The 22,473-nt window shown below is 36.7% G+C and overlaps 1 protein-coding gene and 1 long non-coding RNA gene across 7 annotated transcripts in view; one reads left to right on the top strand and one right to left on the bottom strand.

Annotated features, from left to right (window-relative positions):
• The window catches only part of znf652 (zinc finger protein 652), a 40,111-nt gene extending 23,746 nt beyond the window's left edge, over positions 1–16,365 (top strand). For 3 of the 6 annotated variants that reach the window (XM_087244101.1, XM_087244098.1, XM_087244100.1), the window contains exons 4-7: positions 1,451–1,598; positions 2,141–2,256; positions 10,582–10,726; positions 13,872–16,365. In XM_087244101.1, the coding sequence (XP_087100227.1) occupies positions 1,451–1,598; positions 2,141–2,256; positions 10,582–10,726; positions 13,872–14,443 (981 nt within the window). In that variant the 3' untranslated portion in view covers positions 14,444–16,365. Of the gene's footprint in view, positions 1–1,450; positions 1,599–2,140; positions 2,257–5,501; positions 5,628–10,581; positions 10,727–13,871 lie in introns of those variants that run through there. The other 3 variants (XR_015480525.1, XR_015480526.1, XR_015480527.1) reach the window with 2 other exon arrangements.
• Positions 30–21,126, bottom strand: LOC141381159 (uncharacterized). The gene is made up of 2 exons (XR_015480537.1): positions 21,063–21,126; positions 30–2,277 (listed from the first exon to the last, which is right to left on the bottom strand). It is a non-coding gene; the product is annotated as an uncharacterized LOC141381159 (long non-coding RNA).
• Positions 21,127–22,473: the final 1,347 nt, after the last annotated feature.

The raw sequence follows: 22,473 nt of genomic DNA on the forward strand, positions 1-22,473 counted from the left end.
GGTCATGAGACAATGACGGAGTCCCTTGGTGATATACAAAAGTCAAATAAATTTTATTAAACTATTAAAGTGACTGTATTTTATCCATAACCCACAGAAGTTAAAAGTTACATAAAAAAGCAACAACATGCAAATAAAAAGCCATCAGCCTTTCCATATTTTTTTTTCTTCATAGGATTGGTGTGTTCATGTTAGATTAACGACACGGCAATAGACTGATTTTATAGCACCAAGTTAAACTTTCGGACCCCTTTATGGCAATCAAATACATTAAAATAAACACAGACCACAACTGAACATTGAGGATGATCTCTGAGTGGCGGTCGCCAAAATTAAACCAAGAACAGACTTGTGTTAATAATGTTGTGCCTACTAGTCTCTTTAGGTGAGGAAATGACTATAAACATTATATGATTGTTAGACTGTTGCACTTTTTTGTGTTGTCAATTTGCTCATGTTTATATAGGCTAATTGTTGTGTGCACAATGTTTGTATATTTATAACTACCTCCAAGAAATTTGGAGGTCGCGAGTCACTGGCATTGTTATTTTAGGGATCGCAGGCTGAAAAGTTTGGAAACCCCTTTTTTAGAGTATTGCACCACAAGCAAAACAGTACAACAGGACTAATAGCAAATAGGGTGACAATAGAAGGCAAATAAAAATGCCTGAATACATGGTCAGCCCAAATCTCAAGATATCACACACATTGGCTTTTAAACTGTCCAGATATGGGGTCTAAATGCAAATAAAAGGGTCCCACTTTATATTAAGTGTCCCTTACTACTATGTACTTGCATCAAAAAAATAAATACAATGTACTTACTGTGTTTATAATGTATTTGAGAACACTTGTGGTGCTTTTGAGTTGGAATAGAGGTTGGGTTATGGACAGGTTTGGTGGTATGGGTAGGTTTAAGGGTAGGTTAAGCTGTTAGGGATGGTCAACAGTGTATTTACAAATGTAATTACAAAAGGTAATTTCAGATGTAATTACATACATGTATTTAATCAAGCATAAGTACACAGTAAATACATGTATTTACACAATAAGTACATCGTAACAAACTATTTATTCCTGTGTAAGTACATATTAGTTAAGGCCACTTAATATAAAGTGGGACCAATAAAAGTATCAGTTGTGGAGTGAGAAGATACAAAGTTTAGATTTAACAGTGCTGTTATTGTACTGGTGCTTAATTAGTAATTAAATACTACTAAATACTACATTAGATAAAGACTGAGCATGATTATGTCATTTATAATTCCTAAATCTGTAAGAGCGTAAATTTGAATTGCTTTATTAAAGGTTCAAAAACTGTAATCATCAATCCTGGCCAGCAGAGGGAGACTTTATTCAAGTTCAGAGGGCTTCATACAGTACATGCACTACTGAATGTGTTTGATGGAGTTGCTGTATAACAGTGTGTCTCTGTCTTTTTGTTTCTCAGTGTGTGTCATGTAATAAGTCCTTTAAGAAGCTGTGGTCCCTCCACGAGCATATCAAGATTGTCCATGGATTCGCAGAGAAGAAATTTGCCTGTGAGATTTGTGAGAAGAAATTCTACACTATGGCCCATGTCCGAAAGCACATGGTCGGTATGTATTATATACATGCAACACAGCCTGTACTAAGCATGAAATCTTCAGTATGAATGAGCAGATGATGAATGCAAATATGCTAACAACTCACACAAATCAGCTTACTGAAGTAACCCGTTGTTCCTGTTTAGATGCAAACCAATAAAATAGCCATGCGAGTAAATTTGCATATACACAAATGTAATCATTTACTTGTTGATTAAGTCTGTCAGTTGTCGTGTTAAATAAATAAATAAAAACCGAGGAAAAATATTGCAACCAGGAAGCACTGACATTTAAATTTCAAGTAAAAAAAAATGTTTTTGTCGCGTTTCACATCTGCCCTCTTCAACAAACCAACAGAAAGCAGATTAATGCATTTATACCCCTCACAAAATCCACACAAGGGGCTAAAATCCAGCTCTGCCATTCAGTTCATGCCGTTTATATAACTTCACTCTTGATTTAGGTGTAATTAGTTTAAGAACGTGCATGTAAACTCTCTCATATACTACAAAGAGCATCAGATAAAGATTCTTCTGTCTTCTCTCTGTCTTCAGCTCACACAAAGGACATGCCGTTTACCTGTGAAACCTGTGGAAAGTCTTTCAAGCGCAGCATGTCCCTCAAAGTGCACTCGCTGCAGCATTCAGGAGAGAAACCCTTCCGCTGTGAGGTATGGACACTGCTTTTCACTCTATAAACAATTATAAAAATGTCATGTCATAAAAGAGCATTATAAAAAAAGGCAAGCATAAAAAATCTGGTATGAAGTTTTAATTACTGTGAAATAAGTTCAGTTCATATACAGCTGAAGTCTAAATTATTCACCCTCCTGCTGCTTGTCAGTTTGGATGGGGGAAATTAAGACATCTGAAAACAGGCGTGGCTGCAGACATTCGCTATCTGCTTTTTCTCAATATCAAGGGTAACACTTTATTTTGATGGTCCATTTGAGTATTGGTAGACTGTCTGCTTAATATCTGTTGATTAGGGCTGGGCGGTATATCGAGTTCTTGGGATATATCGATATGATTCCCTAACGCGATGCGGGATTATCCAATATCGTTCATAAGATTTGAGGTTACACATCCAGACCACTCCAAGTTAGCACACGAGTTTCACTTGCACAAATGTGCGCATGAGCAAATGAATAATTCACTCCATGAGTCATGCAAATGATTTGTTAAAAAGGAACGATTCGTTCAAGAATGACCCATCACTGCATGCAGTGTTGCCAACTTAGTGACTTTGCGGCTATATATAGCGACTTTTCAGACCCCTCTAGCGACAAATTTTCAAAAAAGCGACTTTTTTGTGTGTTACCGGAGATTTTTATCGACTGTCATTTGTCCATACTGTACCGTCCCTACTCTACTTGACGAGCTGCAGGTGATGCCATCGACCCCTCCCTCGCCTGAGCACTGACAGGCGGCGCAGTCCTCGTACAGCAGTCTCTCCCACCTGCAGCCTGAAAGCAGATCACTCCTCTGCATTCTGACGGCAAATGATTTAGCACTGGCAGTGTGAGGTATTTTCATTGTAAGCTACAGTCAAACCGATCTGCTTCTCCTTTATTTTAACAATTTAATTTGACTGTTTATTATTTTCCTGTTCATAATCACAGAGATTTTAGTGACGGTTTCGGAACTTGTCTGAGTATATTTCGTCTGGGAGATTACTGCAAATTCACTACACATCTATAATGATATACTGTATTCAAACAGCAATAAACTTAGTTAAATTGACATGCTTACATAAAGCGTAGTGCAAACGTAAATACTCCTTTATTGACCATAGGCTCTTAAACAAACAGAGACAGAACATGATGACGTCAGTAATATGCTAATTGACGTATGATGTAATTTAGCGACTTTTCGGGCTGAGCTTAGCGCCTTTTCACTGTAAATAGTTGGCAACAGTAACTACACGTGACATGGAGGAACATGCAGTGCTGGTGTTGGATCGAAATTTGACTCCCCCTCGCGTACACGCACCTCACAGCGCCTGCAGCTGTCACATCGCTTTATCAGAAACCTTTTATCGATTATTTCTTCCGCAATTGACAGCAAGAACGAACATAGAAGCCTTTTTAAATTTACAAGCAGCACCTGAATGTGTTCAAAAGAATTAAAAATGCATTTTGAAAGTGAATCCACCTCATATTCACTGATAATAAGTTCAGTATTTATAACACGACGATTTCTTCTTTACATTTATAACACATTTAGCTCTGCGTTCTGGTCTGTTTGTCAATTGGGCAACTGCATATTGACTTCAATTCCGATTATATTCTAACCATTGTATTTGTTGAATTAATTGTTTATTTATTTATTTATTTATTTATTTATATAGTTTTTAGCCCCTTAACTGGAAGACGTGATTTGATTTGTGTATGTGCGCCTAGTGTACAAACAGTTGATGGTTTAAACGATTATTAAAACTTAAAAAAAACTAAGTAAAATAAAAAAAAATAAACATTTGCAAAGCATTATCTGCCAAACATTTCTTTTTCTGTTTTAATATCTCGCTGTTATCTACTCTTTCAACAAGTAGCAATATAAGAATGCTAATTATAATGATGATAATAACAGGGAGGGAAAGCCCTGTGTTTGAATTACGCTTTGCTCAAAAAAAGTTTACTAAAGTTTTAATAAAGGTTTTCTCAAGTAAGTATTTACGGGAAAATACTGGTTCATTCCTCCTAAAAATACCGCGACATGACTTTTTGCCCATATTGCCCAGCCCTACTGTTGATACTGCTTCTTTAACAGACATTCAACTGACTGGAAGAAACTTTGCACTTTCATGTCAACCTACACTTACATTAACCTCAACCTAACAGTCTACCTATAATCTAATTAGAATTAGTTGGCATGTAGATGCAATGTTACTTAAATTCAACAAATGGACCATCAAAATAAAGTGTGAGCCTATCAAGTACACAAAGTTCAGTCTTGCTTTGTGGACAAGACCACAAAAATCAGACTGTTCCCTAAAAACAGGCACATCTGGTCACCCTAATTCCTAAAGCACACTCAGCTCATCAGAAATCTGGTTTTATTCTAGTTGGTTCAATGATGATTGCGTTCAAGATTCTCTGTAAGGCAGCTCTAATAATACTTTTATGAAACTGCTTATGAGGATGATACAGTCATGGTTTGATGTCCAATGAATTAACCTTATTCTTCAATGCTGAAGTGCGCTCGTTTTTGCAAAAGAACTTCTGATTCAGTTTTTTCTGTGGGGGAAATGACTAGGAATAATAACACAAACACGTGTGTTCATGACTATATATAAAAAGTTTAATATTATAATAACAACACATCAGTTTGCAACATCAAGCAGCAGAACGAGCTGCTTCTAACATCTAATTAATTAATTGAAGTGAATGAGACCAAAAGTCTCAAGCCAAAAGAATACAGTCAATAATTTGGCTTCTGAATCAAAACCACTGCTCCACCTAATCTTTTAGTCTGCTCTAGAAGGATCTCCCTTTTCTTTTCTAAGTTGTTTAAGTTCATTTTTAGAGTTCAGACTTTGCTGATGATTGATTATAAAGCTTGTTTGGCATGCTGTCCCGGGAGAGAGCTCTGAGCTCATAAGGTCCTCGAGTCCGGGGCTTCCTCCCATTTGCAAGGCGAGGGGAGTTTGAGTTCAGGTAGATCTCGAGATCTCCCCTGCTGTAGTAGCTAATGAACAAATGGTGAATGCTCTTAGGAGATAACTACTTATAAGGAGCATGTTTATGGTGCGGACTTGGATTAGTCAATTTACTTAAGTTGCATGTTTTTGGAAGGTAAAACCGGGAACCCGGGGGAAACCCACGTGAGCACTTGGAGAACATGTAAATTCTGCACAGAAATCTCGGCTGGCTTGTTAAGGACGAGAACCAGTGACGTTCTTGCTGTGAGCGAACAGTGCTAACCACTGGGCCACCATGCCACCCATCTAGGAAAGGAGGGGGAGTAGGGGTGGAAGGGGGGATTCTTCAAAATAAAGATGGCTGTTTTATGGAACTTAGTGGCTTAGGAATCGTCTTATGCCAAAAAGTGACTGGTATTAACATTTTCAGTAGTTTTAAGTGATCTGTCGTCTGGGTTGGTGTTGTATATTACAGTACAAAAACCTGGTCATAAACTGCAAGAACATTTTTTGTTGTTACAGAGTTATTTCTCTTTATATATTAATTATTATACATTACATTATTTCAAACAACTAAAATGTCAATAAAAGTCCCTTTGTTAAACTGTAGAGGTGAATTTTCAACATCAGAAGTCGACAGAGCAGAGATCAAGCTCCCATAATGCAATTCACAACAGTAAATAAATGGAAAACACTTGTGAATCATTAAATATGGCCAACATGCTCTCCATAAACTAGAACAGTAAAGCACACTGAACCTAAAAACCAGGGGAAACAACAGATAAACATTTATAAACCGAGAAATAGTCAATACAAATAAAAACAGTAGAGTATTAGTAGGCCAGATTCAACAGGTGATTTTTTTTTTAAAAGTGGTGTAAAAAAATGCATAGGGAAGGGGCCATTTTAATCTTATGCCACAGATTTTTCCATAACCGTGATCCAGCTATTACAGCCTCCTCAACTGGCAACATGCTCTTCCCATCTTGAATAATCATTTGTGGATTTAATCGTTTGCTGTTTTTTTAAATCTTCAGTGGTGTTTTATTTAGTTCGTAAAAAAAATGGGACTGATGTGCGATTTGAAAACTCAAACACATTTCTAAATAGCACTAGAGTATTAAACACACAATATTAAAATGATAATTATATTCGTAAATGTGTGCCTTTCCAGCCTCTCCATATTTGCTTGAGTTTGTTTTTGGTAAATAGTGTAAAACAGTCCACCCAGAGAATGTTTATGTGAACAAACAACACTGTATTTCTGTATATTTGAATATGAGAGGGAATAAAGGCAGTGTTTTTAGTTTGTTGTGTTTGTTTGCTGGTGTGTTTTGCTCCATTTACATGAGCAGGACTGAATAAGCTATTCAGTCCGTCAGTCTGTCTGTGACGAGAGTCTCTGTGCGTTTGGGCTTAAATACATATTTGATTTTTAAAGCTTTGCTGACTTTTCCTTGTTCGCATTTAAATATCAGTTCCAACTTTATTAATCCCTGTGAGGGGAAACTCACTTGCCATCGTTAACATTACAATGCAATAAATTACTAAACAACAATTACCACAAAACTTAGTACAACAACACACCAAAAAACATTAATTAATTCATTTTCTTTTGAGCTTAGTCCCTTTATTAATCTTGGAACTGCCAACCCATCCAGCAAATGTTTTATCAAGCGGATGCCTTTCCAGCTGCAACCCACCACCAGTAAACATCCATACACACTCACTATGGACAATTTAGCTTACCCAATTCACCTGTACCACATGTCTTTGGACTTTTGGGGGAAACTGGAGCACCCGGAGGAAACCCAGGCAAACACAGGGAGAACATGCAAACTCCACACATAAACGCCAGCCGAGGCTCGAACCAATGACCTTCTTGCTGTGAGGCAACAGCACTACCTACTGCACCACCGCATCGCCCGCACCAAAAAAAAATTCATTCATGTTTATTTCTATAGCACTTTTACAATCTAGATTGCGTCAATATAGAAGTTTGAACTGTCAGCCCAGCTTTCAGAGTTGAAGTTCAGTTCAGTTTAGTTAAGTGTGGTTTAGCTTTAATAGATTAAAAAAAAAGCTGCACATATACAAATTACACAAATCATTCTCAAATTTCTCTCAAATTTCGTCTTGAATAATACTTTTGGCCTTTCAGTTCCCGGTGTACTGTGGAGACATAAAAATTACTAAAACATACATAATAACCATAATTGAGGAAAAATGGCTGTTATTTTAGAGGTAATTTGGCCAAATATAGGTAACATCATAGCGTTAGTTTTAGACAAGCACTTCATCAAACCAGATAAATGATTTGTTTGTTTTTTTCATTGTTAAAGATGCTGTTGATTGTCCACACACATGGGCAGATCGAAATTTTGCTGCAACTCTTTGTTATTAAGTAGTAGTTGTAGTAGTAGTAATAGTTGTTTTTGTTGGGGTTGTTGTTGTAGAGAGGTCTATATTATAACAGTCTAGGGAGATTGACTTTATTAGGTCATTTGTAGTTTTACACATGGGTAGATCGAAGTCTTGCTGCAACTCTGATATTAAGTAGTGGTAGTTGTAGGAATAGTTGTGGTTGTAATAGTAGTTGTAGTAGTTGTCGTAGTTGTAGTAGTAGTAAAAGTAGTCGTCGCAGTTGTTGTTGTAGTAGTAGTAGTAGTTGTTGGGTTTGTTGTTGTTGTAGGGAGGTCTATATTATAACAGTCTAGGGTAGTAGTAGTAGTAGTAGTAGTAGTAGTAGTAGTAGAAGTAGTCACACAATTAGTAGTAGTAGTGGTAGCAGTAGTTGTAGTAGTTGTCAGTCATAGTAGTAGTAGTTGTAGTAGTAGTAGTAGTAGTAGTAGTAAAAGTAGTCGCAGAAGTAGTAGTCGCTGTTGTTGTTGTAGTATTTGTAGTTATTGGGATTTGTTGTTGTTGTAGGGAGGTCTATATTAAAACAGTCTAGGGTAGTAGTAGTAGTAGTCACACAATTAGTAGTAGTAGTATTAGTCCTAGTAGTCGTAATAGTCGTCATAGTCATAGTAGTAGTAGTCGTAGTTGTAGTAGTAGTAGTAGTAGTTGTTGGGTTTGTAGTTGTTGTTGGTAGTTGTAGTAGTAGTAGTAAAAGTAGTCGCAGAAGTAGTAGTCGCTGTTGTTGTTGTAGTATTTGTAGTTGTTGGGTTTGTTGTTGTTGTAGGGAGGTCTATATTAAAACAGTCTAGGGTAGTAGTAGTAGTAGTCACACAATTAGTAGTAGTATTAGTCCTAGTAGTCGTAATAGTTGTCATAGTTGTAGTAGTAGTAGTTGTTGTTGGGTTTGTAGTTGTTGTTGGTAGTTGTAGTAGTAGTAGTAAAAGTAGTCGCAGAAGTAGTAGTCGCTGTTGTTGTTGTAGTATTTGTAGTTGTTGGGTTTGTTGTTGTTGTAGGGAGGTCTATATTAAAACAGTCTAGGGTAGTAGTAGTAGTAGTCACACAATTAGTAGTAGTAGTATTAGTCCTAGTAGTCGTAATAGTTGTCATAGTAGTAGTAGTCGTAGTTGTAGTAGTAGTAGTTGTTGTTGGATTTGTTGTTGTTGTAGGGAGGTCTATATTATAACAGTCTAGGTAGAGTGACACAGTTAAGTCATTTTGTAGTTTTACATGTGGGCAGATTGAAGTCTTGCTGCAACTCTGAAATTAAGTAGTAGTAGTAATAGTTGTGGTTGTCATAGTAGTAGTAGTAGTAGTCCTAGTAGTCGTAGTAGTTGTCATAGTCACAGTAGTAGTCATAGTTGTAGTAGTAGTGAAAGTAGTTGCAGAAGTAGTAGTCGCAGTTGTAGTAGTAGTAGAAGTAGTAATAATAGTAGTATTTGTTGTTGTTGTCGGTTTTGTTGTTGTTGTAGGGAGGTCTATGTTATATAAACATACATTTTTAACCATAATTGTGGAAAAATGGCTGTTATTTTAGCTGTAATTTGGCCAAATATAGGTAACATTATAGCGTTAGTTTTAGAAAAGCACTTCATCAAACCAGATAAATGATTTGTTTGTTTTCTTCATCGTTAAAGATGCTGTTGATTGCCCACACACATAAGCAGATCTAAATCTTGCTGCAACTCTCTGATATTTAGTAGTAGTTGTAGTTGTTGGAATTGTTGTAGGGAGGTCTATATTACAGTCTAGGGAGAGTGACTCAGTTAAGTTATTTGTAGTATTACACGTGGACAGATAGAAGTCTTGAGGCAACTCTGACATTAAGTAGTGGTAGTAATAGTTGTTGTTGTCATAGTAGTAGTGGAAATAGTCACGTTAGTCGTAGTTGTAGTAGTAGTCAAAGTAGTTGTCGTAGTCGCAGAAGTAGTCATAGTTGTTGTAGAAGTAGTCGCAGAAGTAGTAGTAGTAGCCGTAGTAGTTGTCGTAGTAGTAGTAGTCATTGTTACAGTAGTAGTAGAAGTAGTTGCAGAAGTAGTAGTAGTCATAGTTGTAGTAGAAGTAGTTGCAGAAGTAGTAGTAGTCATAGTTGTAGTAGAAGTAGTTGCAGAAGTGGTAGTAGTAGCCGTAGTAGTTGTCGTAGTAGTAGTAGTCATTGTTATAGTAGTAGTAGTAGAAGTAGTTGCAGAAGTAGTAGTAGTTGTAGTAGTAGTCATAGTTGTAGTAGAAGTAGTCGCAGAAGTAGTTGTAATCGTAGTAGTTGTCATAGTCGTAGTAGTAGTTATAGTTGTAGTAGTAGTAAAAGTATTCGCAGAAGTAGTAGTAGTTGTGGTAGTTGTTGTTCTATACATCATTCCAATGGAATTTTTAGTTCTAGAAGCCTCATACAGCCTGAGTCAAGAGTAAAATGAATAAAATGTATAAATATGACTTGACAAAATATTTACTAGATTCAACAGATTTTTTTTGTAACTCTTTACAATGACATTGCATTTACTAACATGAACAAACAATGAACATTTATAACAGGATTTATCCATCTTTGTTATTGTTAGTTAATGAAAGTGGTTCCAAACTTATGGGTTTCTTTCCCCTTTTAAACGCATAAGTTTATATATAAAACGCTTTATTTATTTTATATATATATATATATATATATATATATATATATATATATTTGGGTTTTGTTTTTTTTTTTTATGAAAATGCACACTGGGGTGTTGGTCTTGTGAGGGTGGTCCGGGTGTGGCACATTGGTTTCCCTTCAGGGTGCGGAGTGAGAGAGTCTGAATGAGTGGGATTGGCCTGATTCCTATAAATAGTATGTTAATGACAGGCGTATGAACAGTAATGACGGGTTATTATGGTCATATTGCAACGTTGGGATTGCTTCAGTCTGCTTCAGATTTGAAGGCAGAAGCGGCATCCACCCACACGCTGTCTATTTCTGTGTGTGTAGAACTGCGACGAGAGGTTCCAGTACAAATACCAGCTGCGCTCTCACATGAGCATCCACATCGGACACAAGCAGTTCATGTGCCAGTGGTGTGGCAAAGACTTCAACATGAAGCAGTATTTCGACGAGCACATGAAGACACACACAGGTGAGCTGCACAAACAAACACAGTGGCCCATTACGTTTACATGACTATAGAGAGAACAGACTGGCTTTTTTGCTCTTTCACACATATTTTGAACTTCATGATTATAATGAATATTCTTATCTGTTGTGGCGCCCCAAAAACATTTGGATAAGCTTAAAATGATAATGAATTATGATAACAAAAAAGATAAACCTAATGGTCTCTGTAAAAAGCACGATTTCAAGCATGTGCAAGGCCAAATAATAATAACAACAAACAAGTCGTGTGCTGCAGACCTCTAGGCCTGGTCACCTTTTTAAATGAGATAAATGATGAAAATGATGAATGAATAAAACACAATTTCTTTAATATTTGGAACAATTTTAATTTTAATATACACGTTGCATTATAATCATATATTCTGATATCCAGACCAACACAAACATGTTGTAAATATATGGGCCATAGTATTCATTTAATATAACATCATATGTTTATTCAGCTTATTTAAAAGGATTTTCAATCCTTTAAAAAAAGACTTTCATTTACCTTAGGCTGAAATGAATGCATCACTGATTTTGTTGGCTAATGTAATCACACATATCCACATCACTCTTTACCGCATGTTGTGTGTTTTGATACTTAAGTTCACAAGTACTGTAATAGAGATGTACATGATTGTGTCATTGCTAGTTAATCTATCTGTATTTGCTGTTTTATTAGTAACACATAACCATTCATAGACATAAGGCTGATTTATACTTCTGCGTCAAACGCCGGCGTATTCTACGCGTAGCCCTTCGCCGTGGCCATCGGCGTCACTGACGTGCACCTCTCAAAAAATGTAACTACATGTCGCAACGACGCGTAGCGCAAGCTCTGTGATTGGTCGGCTTGGTATCGCTGACAAGTCTGGGCGGGACCGAGAACCACGCGAGCGGCGCTAGCCCAATGGAGCGATTGGTTACAAGTGTGGAGTCCCGTGAAGGAGCTCCAGATGGAAAGTTTTGTTTTGTGTTTCCCTCATAGTTAAAGCTGTTGCACGTCCGCCGGTTCCTGGCTCAAAATAAGCGAGTTTGAGCCACTCGTACATCCTGGAAGTGTTCAGGAAAAGCAAAACAGCAGTGAAGAAACTCGACACAGAGGAACATTTACACCTCACTGCCAACTAGCGTTTCGGAAGTGTTAATGCAGACCCACAGAGACAGCGCGCAGAAGTATAAATGCATGGCATTCTAGGGTTGTTTTTAACAGCAGATGGCGCTCTAGGCTAGTTTTTAACAGCAGACTGTTCTATAGGAACGTTTTTAACAGCAAACCAAGCCCTAGGTTAGTTTTTTACAGCAAAGGCTAGGTTTACTCTAGGCAAGGTTTTAACATTAGACTATTCTCTAGTATAGCTTTTAACAGCAGATGGCGCTCTAGGATAATTTTAAACAGCAGATGACGCTCTAGGATAATTTTAAACAGCAGTTGGCGCTCTAGGCTAGTTCTAACAGAAACTGTCATTCCAGGCTAGTTTTAGTTTTTAACAGTAGATGTTTTTATTGGCTAGTTTTTACAGCAGACGTAGCTTTAGGAAAGTTTTTAACAGCAGACGGTGCTCTAGGCTAGTTTTTCAACAGCAGATGTTCTAGGCCTGTTTTAGTTTTTAACAGCAGATGCTCTATGCTTGTTTGTAACAGCAGATGGTGCTCTAGGATAGTTTTTAACACTAGATGGTGCTCTAGGCTAGTTTTAACAGCAGACTTTGCTCTAGGCTAGTTTTAACAGCAGATGTTGCTCTAGGCTAGTTTAACAGCAGATGTTGCTCTATGCTTGTTTATTACAGCAGATGTTGTTCTAGGCTAGTTTTAGTTTTTAACAGCAGATGTTGCTGTATTATTGTTTGTAACAGCAGATGGTGCTCTAGGCTAGTTTAAACAGCAGACGTTGCTCTAGGCTAGTTTAACAGCAGATGTTGCTCCATGCTTGTTTTTTTACAGCAGATGTCGCTCTAGGATAGTTTTTAACAGCAGATGGCGCTCTAGGCTAGTTTTAGTTTTTTTAACAGCAGATGTTGCTCTATGCTTGTTTATAACAGCAGATGGTGCTCTAGGCTAGTTTAACAGCAGATGTTTCTGTATGCTTGTTTTTAACAGCAAATTGATGATGCTCTAGGCTAGTTTAAACAGCAGATGTTGCTCTATGATTTTTTTTTTACTGTACACACAAATGGTCACAATAATGAAACTTTTTTTTTATGCCACAGCTCTAATATCAATGTATGTATAACCAAGTAAAGTATCTCGGATGAACACTTGTGATTTGGTTCAATAACATCTGTTCAAAAATACAGTTGATGTCAGAATTATTAGCCCCCTTGAATTATTAGCCGCCCTGTTTATTTTTCCCCTATTTCTGTTTAACTGAGAGAACATTTTCTCAACACATTTCTAAACGTAATAGTTTTAATATCTCATCACAAATAACTCATTTATTTTATCGTTGTCACGATGACAGTAAATAATATTTAACTAAATATTTTTCAAGACACTGCTATACAGCTTAAAGAGACATTTAAAGGCTTAACTAGGTTAATTAGGTAAACTAGGCAGGTTAGGGTAATTAGGCAAGTTATAATGTTGGTTTGTTCCGTAGATTATCAGATAAAATGTATGGCTAATAATTTTGACCTTAAAATGTTGTTTTTTAAATTAAAAACTGCTTTTATTCTAGCCAAAATAAAACAAGACTTTCTCTTGAAGAAAAAATATTATCAGACATGCTGTGAAAAATTTCCTTGCTCTGTTAAACATCATTTAGCAAAAATTTCAAAAAGAAAAAAAAATCAAAGGGGGGGCGAATAATTCTGACTTTAACTGTATATGTTTTTAATAAGATATGGCTTAAAAAACCTCTTTAAAGAAAAACGTTACTTAAATCACGTTTATTTATATTTTTAGAGTGCCTGAGTGGCTCTTCCACATGTGTAATTTCAGTCTTTCTGATGGTTTATGCGTCTCTTCCAGTTGGTCCAGTTGGTTAGGTCTAACGTTCTAGCAGACACAGTAAAACCCCTGTGGTTAAACACTCCCAGATGCTCTCTGCAACAACACCCCAGGCTTTAAACATGCAACGACTGCCAGCGAATGAAAGAAGGATATTTTCTCTTGTCTCCATTCAGGTGAGAAGCCGTTCATCTGTGAGATCTGTGGGAAGAGCTTCACCAGTCGGCCCAATATGAAGCGGCACCGGCGAACACACACCGGGGAAAAACCATACCCATGTGAAATCTGCGGCCAGCGTTTCCGCTTTTCCAACATGCTCAAAGCACACCGAGAGAAGTGTTTCCGGGTCACCAGCCCAGTGAGCCTTCAGCCCACCACCATGACCCTTCCTATACACCTCACAGGCCACGCCCCTTCATCAAGCCACACCCCTAGCCCTACTCAGGCTGCTCAGCCGATGCCAGTAGGCTCAGTAATGATCAGTCCAGCAGTGAGCGGACCACTGCCGCAAAGAGCGGTCACCGCTCACAGCTTCACTCACTTACACATGCAGACCACGCCCACACACCACTCCCACACCCCTGTCCATCACACAGGACACGCCCCAATGACAAGCCACGCCCCTCAGCCAATCACAGTCCAGCCTTCAGTCCTGCCTCCGCCTCCCGCCCTGTTCAAGAGCGAGCCGATTAACCACTGCGCGCACGAGGACTCGTACCTGCGGCAGGGCAGCGCTCCACACCACTAAAACACAACAACTCTGTAAGTACTGTGAAATCAGGTGGAGGGACACCTAATTACCATAATAAAAGCTGGAACTCAATGTTATTGTGTGTGCGTAATACAAAACTGATACTACAAAGCTACTCGCCACTAGCACTCGTGACCAAACAGGATTATTAGATCTCAAGGACACAAACACAAACGTCTGAAAAGCATTATCCGGATTCACCTCACTTTCCCAACGATCAAAATGACAGTGTGTCATTGGGATTTCAATGCCACAAACCAGTCTGACTCTTTATCAACTCAGCTGCTCTCGCAAAGGTTCTACGGGTTCACAAAAGGTCTACATTTCAAAACAAAATGCAGTTTAACCTCTCTCTCTTTTAGAAATGCAGGTCTTCCCTACAATGGAAAATGTTCATATTCTACATGGTGAACAGTAGTCGTCATAGTCTACAGCACTTAAGCAGTAAACTCAGTGTAGTCCGTATGACTGAACGTTGGTTTCTTTTGTTTGTTTGTCGCCTGATTGTGGTTGTTGGTGATTTTATTCAAACCTTTCCTGTTCTTTCTTTCATTTTTCTTTATTGGTTGTAAGATTAAAAAAAAGTATGCGTACTGGGGAATGCCTGTAGCTCTCCGCCGTGTTGGGTCGGAGGTTGAGACTGTTATGGAAGACCAATGCTGTGATGTGTCATAGGAATGGCGGGAAAAGGTAAAAAACATTTGTTTTACTGTATGTTCAATATGATCTAACTCACTTAACCGATATGTTTATTTGTATAAAGTAGATGCTCTGTGAGACTTTTTAAAATGGACGCCAGATTTCGTTTTTGTTGACGTGAGATGCGCGAGAATCTGTGTGATTGCTTGGAAGAGTTTGTGTTTTGATCATGAATTCAACCGAATGTAGGAAAGGTGTGTGTGTGTGGTGTCAAAAGCTGCTTTTTAGTTCTCCTGGTACATGGATCTTTATCATGCAGATGCGTTTGATTGATTGAGCGAGTGTCGGTTGTGTGTAAATATATTGTCGTTAGGAGCAGCACAGATAAAGTGATCGAAAGTCTTGAGTCAATCAGACTCCATTGATTGTTTGATTGATTGTATTTTGTTTTGTTCTCTCTCTCTCTCTCTCTCTCTCATTAGACCGTCTGTCCTCTGCACTTTACTGCCAAGTAAGAGGTTTGCGCAACTGACAAAGAAATGTTCATCACATGCCTGACATGTGAAAGTTGGCTGGCTGTTGGAAAATGGGGAGAATCGAATTGTAAGATTCTGTTTGAGTCAAGTTTATAATTGTTATGTCCCGCCCCTTTTTCACTCAAGAAGTGCTCTCATTGGTTCATTCGGCTGTCAATCATTAATGCAATATATATTTTGAGCTCTCCTCGTCGCTTGATTCTCTCCATTCTCCGTCAGTTGATGATAGAATGCACTTTTTCTAATTAACCTAGCTAGATATGAAAATAATAAGCCGACCATAACCGTGCTTATTCTCGTGAGGTGTTTTAATCCAGTCTCTCCTCAGCTACACTGAAAAAAAAAATGATTCAGTTTGATGATTTACATCATTTTTTTAAGGTAAGTGGTTGCAAACAATTTATATGGGCTGGATTTAAACAAACAACGTTAAACGTTACTAAATTTAATTTGTTTCAATTCAGCTCGTACAAATTGTTTGCAACCACTTACCTTAAAAAACCTTTAAAAATTGATAAAATAATTTTTTTCAGTGTAATCTCTCTCAGCCACAGCTTCAGTTTTATTTTTGGCATTGTGTCTGGTACAGAAACCTCTGACCTTCTGTTTTTATATCATTTGTCCTGTTTGAGACGCCATGTGTTGCATTAATGTTGGGCCTTTTTTATATATATATATATATATATATTGTTCATTTAACACTTTCTGCTAACTTTAAAGAAGTAAACATTGAATTAGCCACAAGCCAATTGTCTACATTTTGTGTGTGTGTGTGTGTGTGTGTGTGTGTGTGTGTGTGTGTGTGTGTGTGTGTGTGTGTGTGTGTGTGTGTGTGTGTGTGCCATAAAAGTGGGGCGTTTTGCAAGGTTTCATTATGACCTCAATCTCTTCATACACTGACCTTGTTTAGTCTAGTAGTGAAATCTGCGATTAGACATGCAGTTTCCTTCAGGTTTAGTCTTGAATTATAGATATTTTTAATCATAAGTAGGCCGTCACAATAATCAATATATCGACTTATCGCACAACACATGGACCTCTTCGCAATCATTTTAGGTGATGCAATCTACAGCGTGGAATATAAGTATTGAATATGTCATGTTTTTTTTTTTTCTGGGAATAATATAATAATAATCTAAAGGCGCTTTTGATTTGGAATTGAACCTGATTTTGTTAAAAATCCAAACAATACAAACATAAAAATAAAACAACAAAATCTGAACAATGAGTTATGTGTAATAACAGTGAAATGACACAAGGAGAAAGTCCTGAACTGCTGAAATGGTGTTTAATACTTTATATAAAAGGCTTTTTTGGTGACGGCAGCTTTAAGACGCCTCTCATATGGAGAATGAAGTCACATGAGTTTTTCACAGACTTCAACAGAGTGTAATAATCTTGATGGTTCTGTGGCTCACGTCTATCAAATCTCTATTGGATTCAAGTCGGCTTGATCTTCTTTCTCTGAAAGCATTTGAAAGTGTCCTTGGCTGCGTTTTGGATGATTGTCTTGCTGAAATGTCCACTCTGGTTTCATCTTCATCTATGTAATGTAGATGTTGGACTGAAGCAGCTAATATTCATTTATACTGAGAAAGAGCAGAGGGTTGCTGAATAACTACTGAGAGATTTCAGCTGCTGTCTGGGCATTTCATTTACTTCTACACCTCCATTTCTTCATGTGTTCAATACTTTTTCCTTGCATCATTTTATCACACATAACTTACATTGTAATCTAATTAGATTAGCTTTATTTGCATATATGGATATTTGTGTTTGTTACCAACATCTGGGAAAAATTTCAAGTCAACAGCACCAGCAGAATTATGTTTTATCAAAAAAATGGTGACATGTTCAGTACTTATTTTCCCCGCTGTATATCACCCATACAACTATTCTAGCCACATTTTAGCTGATCCAATCTCTATTAGAGCTGTCGGTGTCAATATCTCTTCTTTCTTTTGCCTTACAGTTTATTGTTATTATTATTTATTTAGGATATTCGCTTTCACATTCTGATTCCAATGCCTAATCATGAAATGATTTAAATTACTATAATTGAGCAAACTTTATTCATAAACTAATTTGGAGAGGAACACGTGCTTATGATTGTTTGCAGGCGGCCCCACATTATTCAATTTATGATTCACCAATCAGACGATTCCTAAGCCACTATAAATTTCCTAAGTTCCATATGACAGCCATCTTTGTTTTGAAGAATCCCCCCTTCCACCCCTACTCCTCCTCCTTTCCTAGTTGGGTGGCATGGTGGCACAGTGGTTAGCACTGTTGCCTCAAAGCAAGAACGTCACTGGTTCTAGTCATTACCAAGCCAGTTGACAGTTCTGTGCTGAGTTTACACGTTCTCCCCATGCTCACATGGGTTTCCCCCGGGTTCTCCGGTTTTCTCCACCCTTCCAAAAACATGCAACCTAAGTTGATTGACTAATCCAAATGCCACCATAGACATGCTCCTAGTAAGTAGTTATCTCTTAAGAGCAATCATTAGCTGTTTTTTTAGCTACTATAGCAGGGGAGTTCTGGAGATCTACCTGAGCTCAAACTTCCCTCTCGCCTTGCCCACGCTCGAGGATCTTCTGAGCTCAGGGCTCTTTCCCGGGACAGCATGCCAAACAAGCTTTATAATCAATCATCAGGTAAGTGTGAACTCTAAAAATGAAATATTCTTAAGAATCAAATATTATGTGTTTTTTGGAAAAGTGTACTCGGATTATGATGCTATTACAGTGTTAAGATGGTCCTAAAATGGCAATAATATTGTTAATCGCGATACATTTTGGTGCTATATATCGTACTACAAAAAATAGATATCGTGACAGGCTTATAATTTAAGACAAATGTTACACTTTAATTCATTTACATGCAAAGGGGATTAGCTTTGTGTAAAACAAGAATGTGTTTGGGGTGTAGATAAATTAACAAATCCAAGCAAGTGATTGTTTTGCTGATTGCATCATTGAGTGGTGCCTTGGACCCTGTTAAAATTAAAACAGAAGATATTTGCATACAATGTCATGCGTTTGATAAGTTAAAAGGGTTAATTCACCCAAAAAATTATTTACTCAGCCTCAAGTGGTTCTAAAGTTATCTGCTGTTAAAAACAAAATGAGATGTTTTGAAGAAAGCTGAAAATTACTTCCAAAGTATTTGCTTTTTCATGCTATCTAAGTTGATTGTTTCCAGCTCTCTTTGGAAATACACTGTAAAATCTGCTGGGTTCCACACAATCAATTTCTGTTGGGACAACATGAATGAATTAAGTTAGCTTGCTAGTTTTTACAAATTTAAGTCGATTGAGCATAAAAAATTATGTTGTTCCAAAAAAAAAAGACCTCAAGAATTGTGTTGTTTCCCCTCATATTAAATAAGTAGCTTGAACAAACAGCAAACGTCATTTTTCAAATGTCAAGAGTGTATATTTAAGTGTACAACTCCGCTGACAGACACACTAACGAATAAATCAAGTCTTTTTTCTCAGTATACTCTGCCCCAAAAAGACATGTAGAAACGTTAATTTGAACGTTGAACTGTTCATTACAGACTTGCATGAGTAGTATCAAGACTCTTTGTGTTTATGGATGTTGATAATGACACACCAGGTCACTTTCCACTCTTACCCAGAATAGTCTCTAGTCTTTTAACAGGCTGTCATTAGTGCTTCTAGAGAAGGAACTGAAGAACAAGATGCTCTTACATGACTTAAAGGTCCTATGAAATTAAAATTAGTATCAGTATTGTTAATGTTTAAGATATCTATAAGCTAGTGTGCTTCAAAACAATGACAAAATATGCATTAAGAAGATCTAAAACTGATATAAACATGTAAAGCTTGTAGTTTGTCATTTCCGCCTAAATGGATCAACAGTTTTATTCACGTCAACCCATACTACACTTAAATCATAACCAATCAAAGACTCTCTAGTGTCTCACATGCCCCGCCCCCTTCAAGACGCTTTTCATTGGCTTTTCATTTGATGCCTTTGAGCTCAACTCTGGCAGAGCTGTGATGAAACAAAATGTTATTGGCTGTTTTTGTTTTTTTTAAGGGAGGAGCTACACTACTTCCCACTTCATGTTTTGGTGGAGATTATGTCAAACATTGAATAAAAATGCATATTGCAAAGCACTTCACTTTTAACGCTGGTATTGACACGGTCTTTAACCTCACAATGGATACTCCACATGTATAAAACTCTCTATTTTCAGTTTCCTCTGAAATAATAAACTGCGTGTCCATTTGTGCAGCTATAGAAAGTTGCTATAAAAATTAATTTAATGCCATTTGAGCTTGTTTTAAGGAAACGGTTAAACGAAAAATATAATTAGGCATAAGTACAATTATTTAGTGCAAAATTACTCACTCTCATACTGAAAAATTAATTTTTGTATAAACATAGAGGCAGTCAGTCCCACATTCCCTAAAAAAATTATAATAAAGGTTGCAGGCCTTGATATCCACAGGAATTTATTTAGTTTTGCCTGTTTGTTTGTTTTATGACTCCCAATGTGCACCAAGGACATAGTTTCAGAAAAAAAAATGTTTATTTATTTATTCTACCAAAGTACGAAAGTCATGTGTATATCTTGGATGTATCTTTACAGCAAAATGTCGTTGTTTTGGAGTAAAATAACATTATCAGTGGTTATCATCTGATAGATATGCGCCAGTAGGGGCCTTCTGCACCTACTTGTAGGCTCTGAAGGATGTTATCATATATCCACATGGTTAATCAGCTATACTAATAAAGAAGACTCCAGATTCAGATCTGTTTTACATTTTTTGTGATGGTTGGGTTTAGGGTTGGGGTAGACATTAATAAAATACAATTAATGGAAAATTTAATAAACAATAGAAATAATTCTCGTTAACTTCCGGTCGCACAGCTGAATGTAATCTATAGCTGATTAACCATGTAGATGGATGACAACAGAAAATCAAGTGAGAACATTCAATTCAGCTCTAAATTACACATTTGAGTTTGCCACCTCAAAAACAAGCTTTCTGAAAGATCTGGTTTGGGTGTCATGTCAAATTTTTGCGCTAGGTTATTTTCACATGCGTGTTTGGTGTATATTTGTGAACTCAGCAGGTGTTTTTAGGACCATCTTCATTTTTTAAAAACAGCCAAAACCTGCCGACCAGGTTTCACAAATTCCTATGAAGTGAAAAAGCCAGTTTTGAGTTACATTCACTGCCAGAGGCTTAAGTATTGACCACTGAATTAAGTCACTTCACTCGGTGGCCATCTTTAAAAAGCCTCTCGGGCAGTATGCTTGGGTTTCTGTTTGAATGGGTAAACATCAAATTTTCTAAAACTACTTGACAAGATTACAATTACATTTCATATTAGGAATAAGGTAATATGGAACTGAGTTTCATTTCTAAATATTCGTATCACACAAAATCTGCAGAAACTCACGTCTGTCCGAGCTCCGCCAACAGAGAATTGTCATTCTATAGCGATTACTGATTGGCTCCTGTATTAGAAGGCGGGCTTTACTCACCGTATTGACAGTTACACTTGTCCCTTACATGTCTTGTGTGTTCTATTATCTTTACTAAGTCAAGTGTTAATAGACTAAAAAAATGATGTTAACTTAATTTTTGTTAATTAACAGTTATTTATTTAATGTATTTAGAGATTTTCGTTTATTTACAGTTGTGAATTGCATTATGGGAGCTTGGTCTCTGCTCTGTCGACTTTTGATGTTGAAAATTCACCTTTACAGTTTAACAAAGGGACTTTTATTGACATTTTTAGTAGTTTTAAATAATGTATTAGAAATAATATCTAGAGAAATAAGTATGTAAAATAGCAAAACGTACTGGCGGTTATTACAAGGTTTTTGTACTATATTTTACAACACCAACCCAGACGATATATCACTTTAAATTTTTAAAAATGTTGATAAAAGTCACTTTTTTAACTTTTCAAGGTTAAAAGTTGTTGGAAGAAAAATTAAAGTCCCATGATGCAATTCAAAAGCATATTAAGCAGAAGAAAATAGTTAAAATCAAAACATGAATCACAAAAATATGAAAAACTACCAGTTTACAGGTTTTTTTATGGGTTAAATATGGACAAACCCGAAGTTAGGCTATTTATTCATTCACATATTTGTTTTATTGAACTTAAATGATTTAAGCTCAACGTTTGTGTTTGACCCAATGTTTAGTTAAAATAACCCAGCAATAACCCAGTGTAGAGTCCATAGTATTGGCTAAATGTTGCTCTCTGTGTTTTGTTTTATGTTTTTCTAAGGATGTTTATTGGGAATATGAAACAATGCAAAAGTACAATGAATCTCAGCATAATCCTTTATTTTTTAACAGTGAGCAATATGAAATCACTAACCTATACTTCTATAAATTCTAAAAAACTATAAATTCTGTCAAAACATTTCTCATATTGATGAATAATGAAAAACAATAAGCACACTTATCTTGGAGCACAATTATCTAAAAATGAATCTTGGTTAAAAAAAAAAATTAGTAAGTAACCAAAAGCATATCAACGTGTATAAGTGTTCTGTTTGTACCTCGTCTGAGTGTGATGTCTCAGCTGTAAAAAGTAATTTCCATATTTTGTGAATCAAGTGTTTATTTTTTTTATGTTCACCTATTTATTTATGCCTTTGAATTGCATTATGGGACCTTGAAACTTGGACTTTTTTATCAACAATTTTAATAGTTTAAAGTCTGGATTGGTGTTAGAAACCCTGTAATAAACTGCCAGTACATTTTCTGTTCGTTTACAGACTTATTTCTCTCTGTATTATTTCTTATACATGATATTATTTCAAACTACTTAGGTTGTTAGCAAGGCAAGC

The sequence above is a fragment of the Danio rerio genome, chromosome 3 (assembly GCF_052040795.2).
Source record: "Danio rerio strain M-AB ecotype USA chromosome 3, GRCz13ab, whole genome shotgun sequence".
Lineage (NCBI taxonomy): Eukaryota > Metazoa > Chordata > Actinopteri > Cypriniformes > Danionidae > Danio > Danio rerio.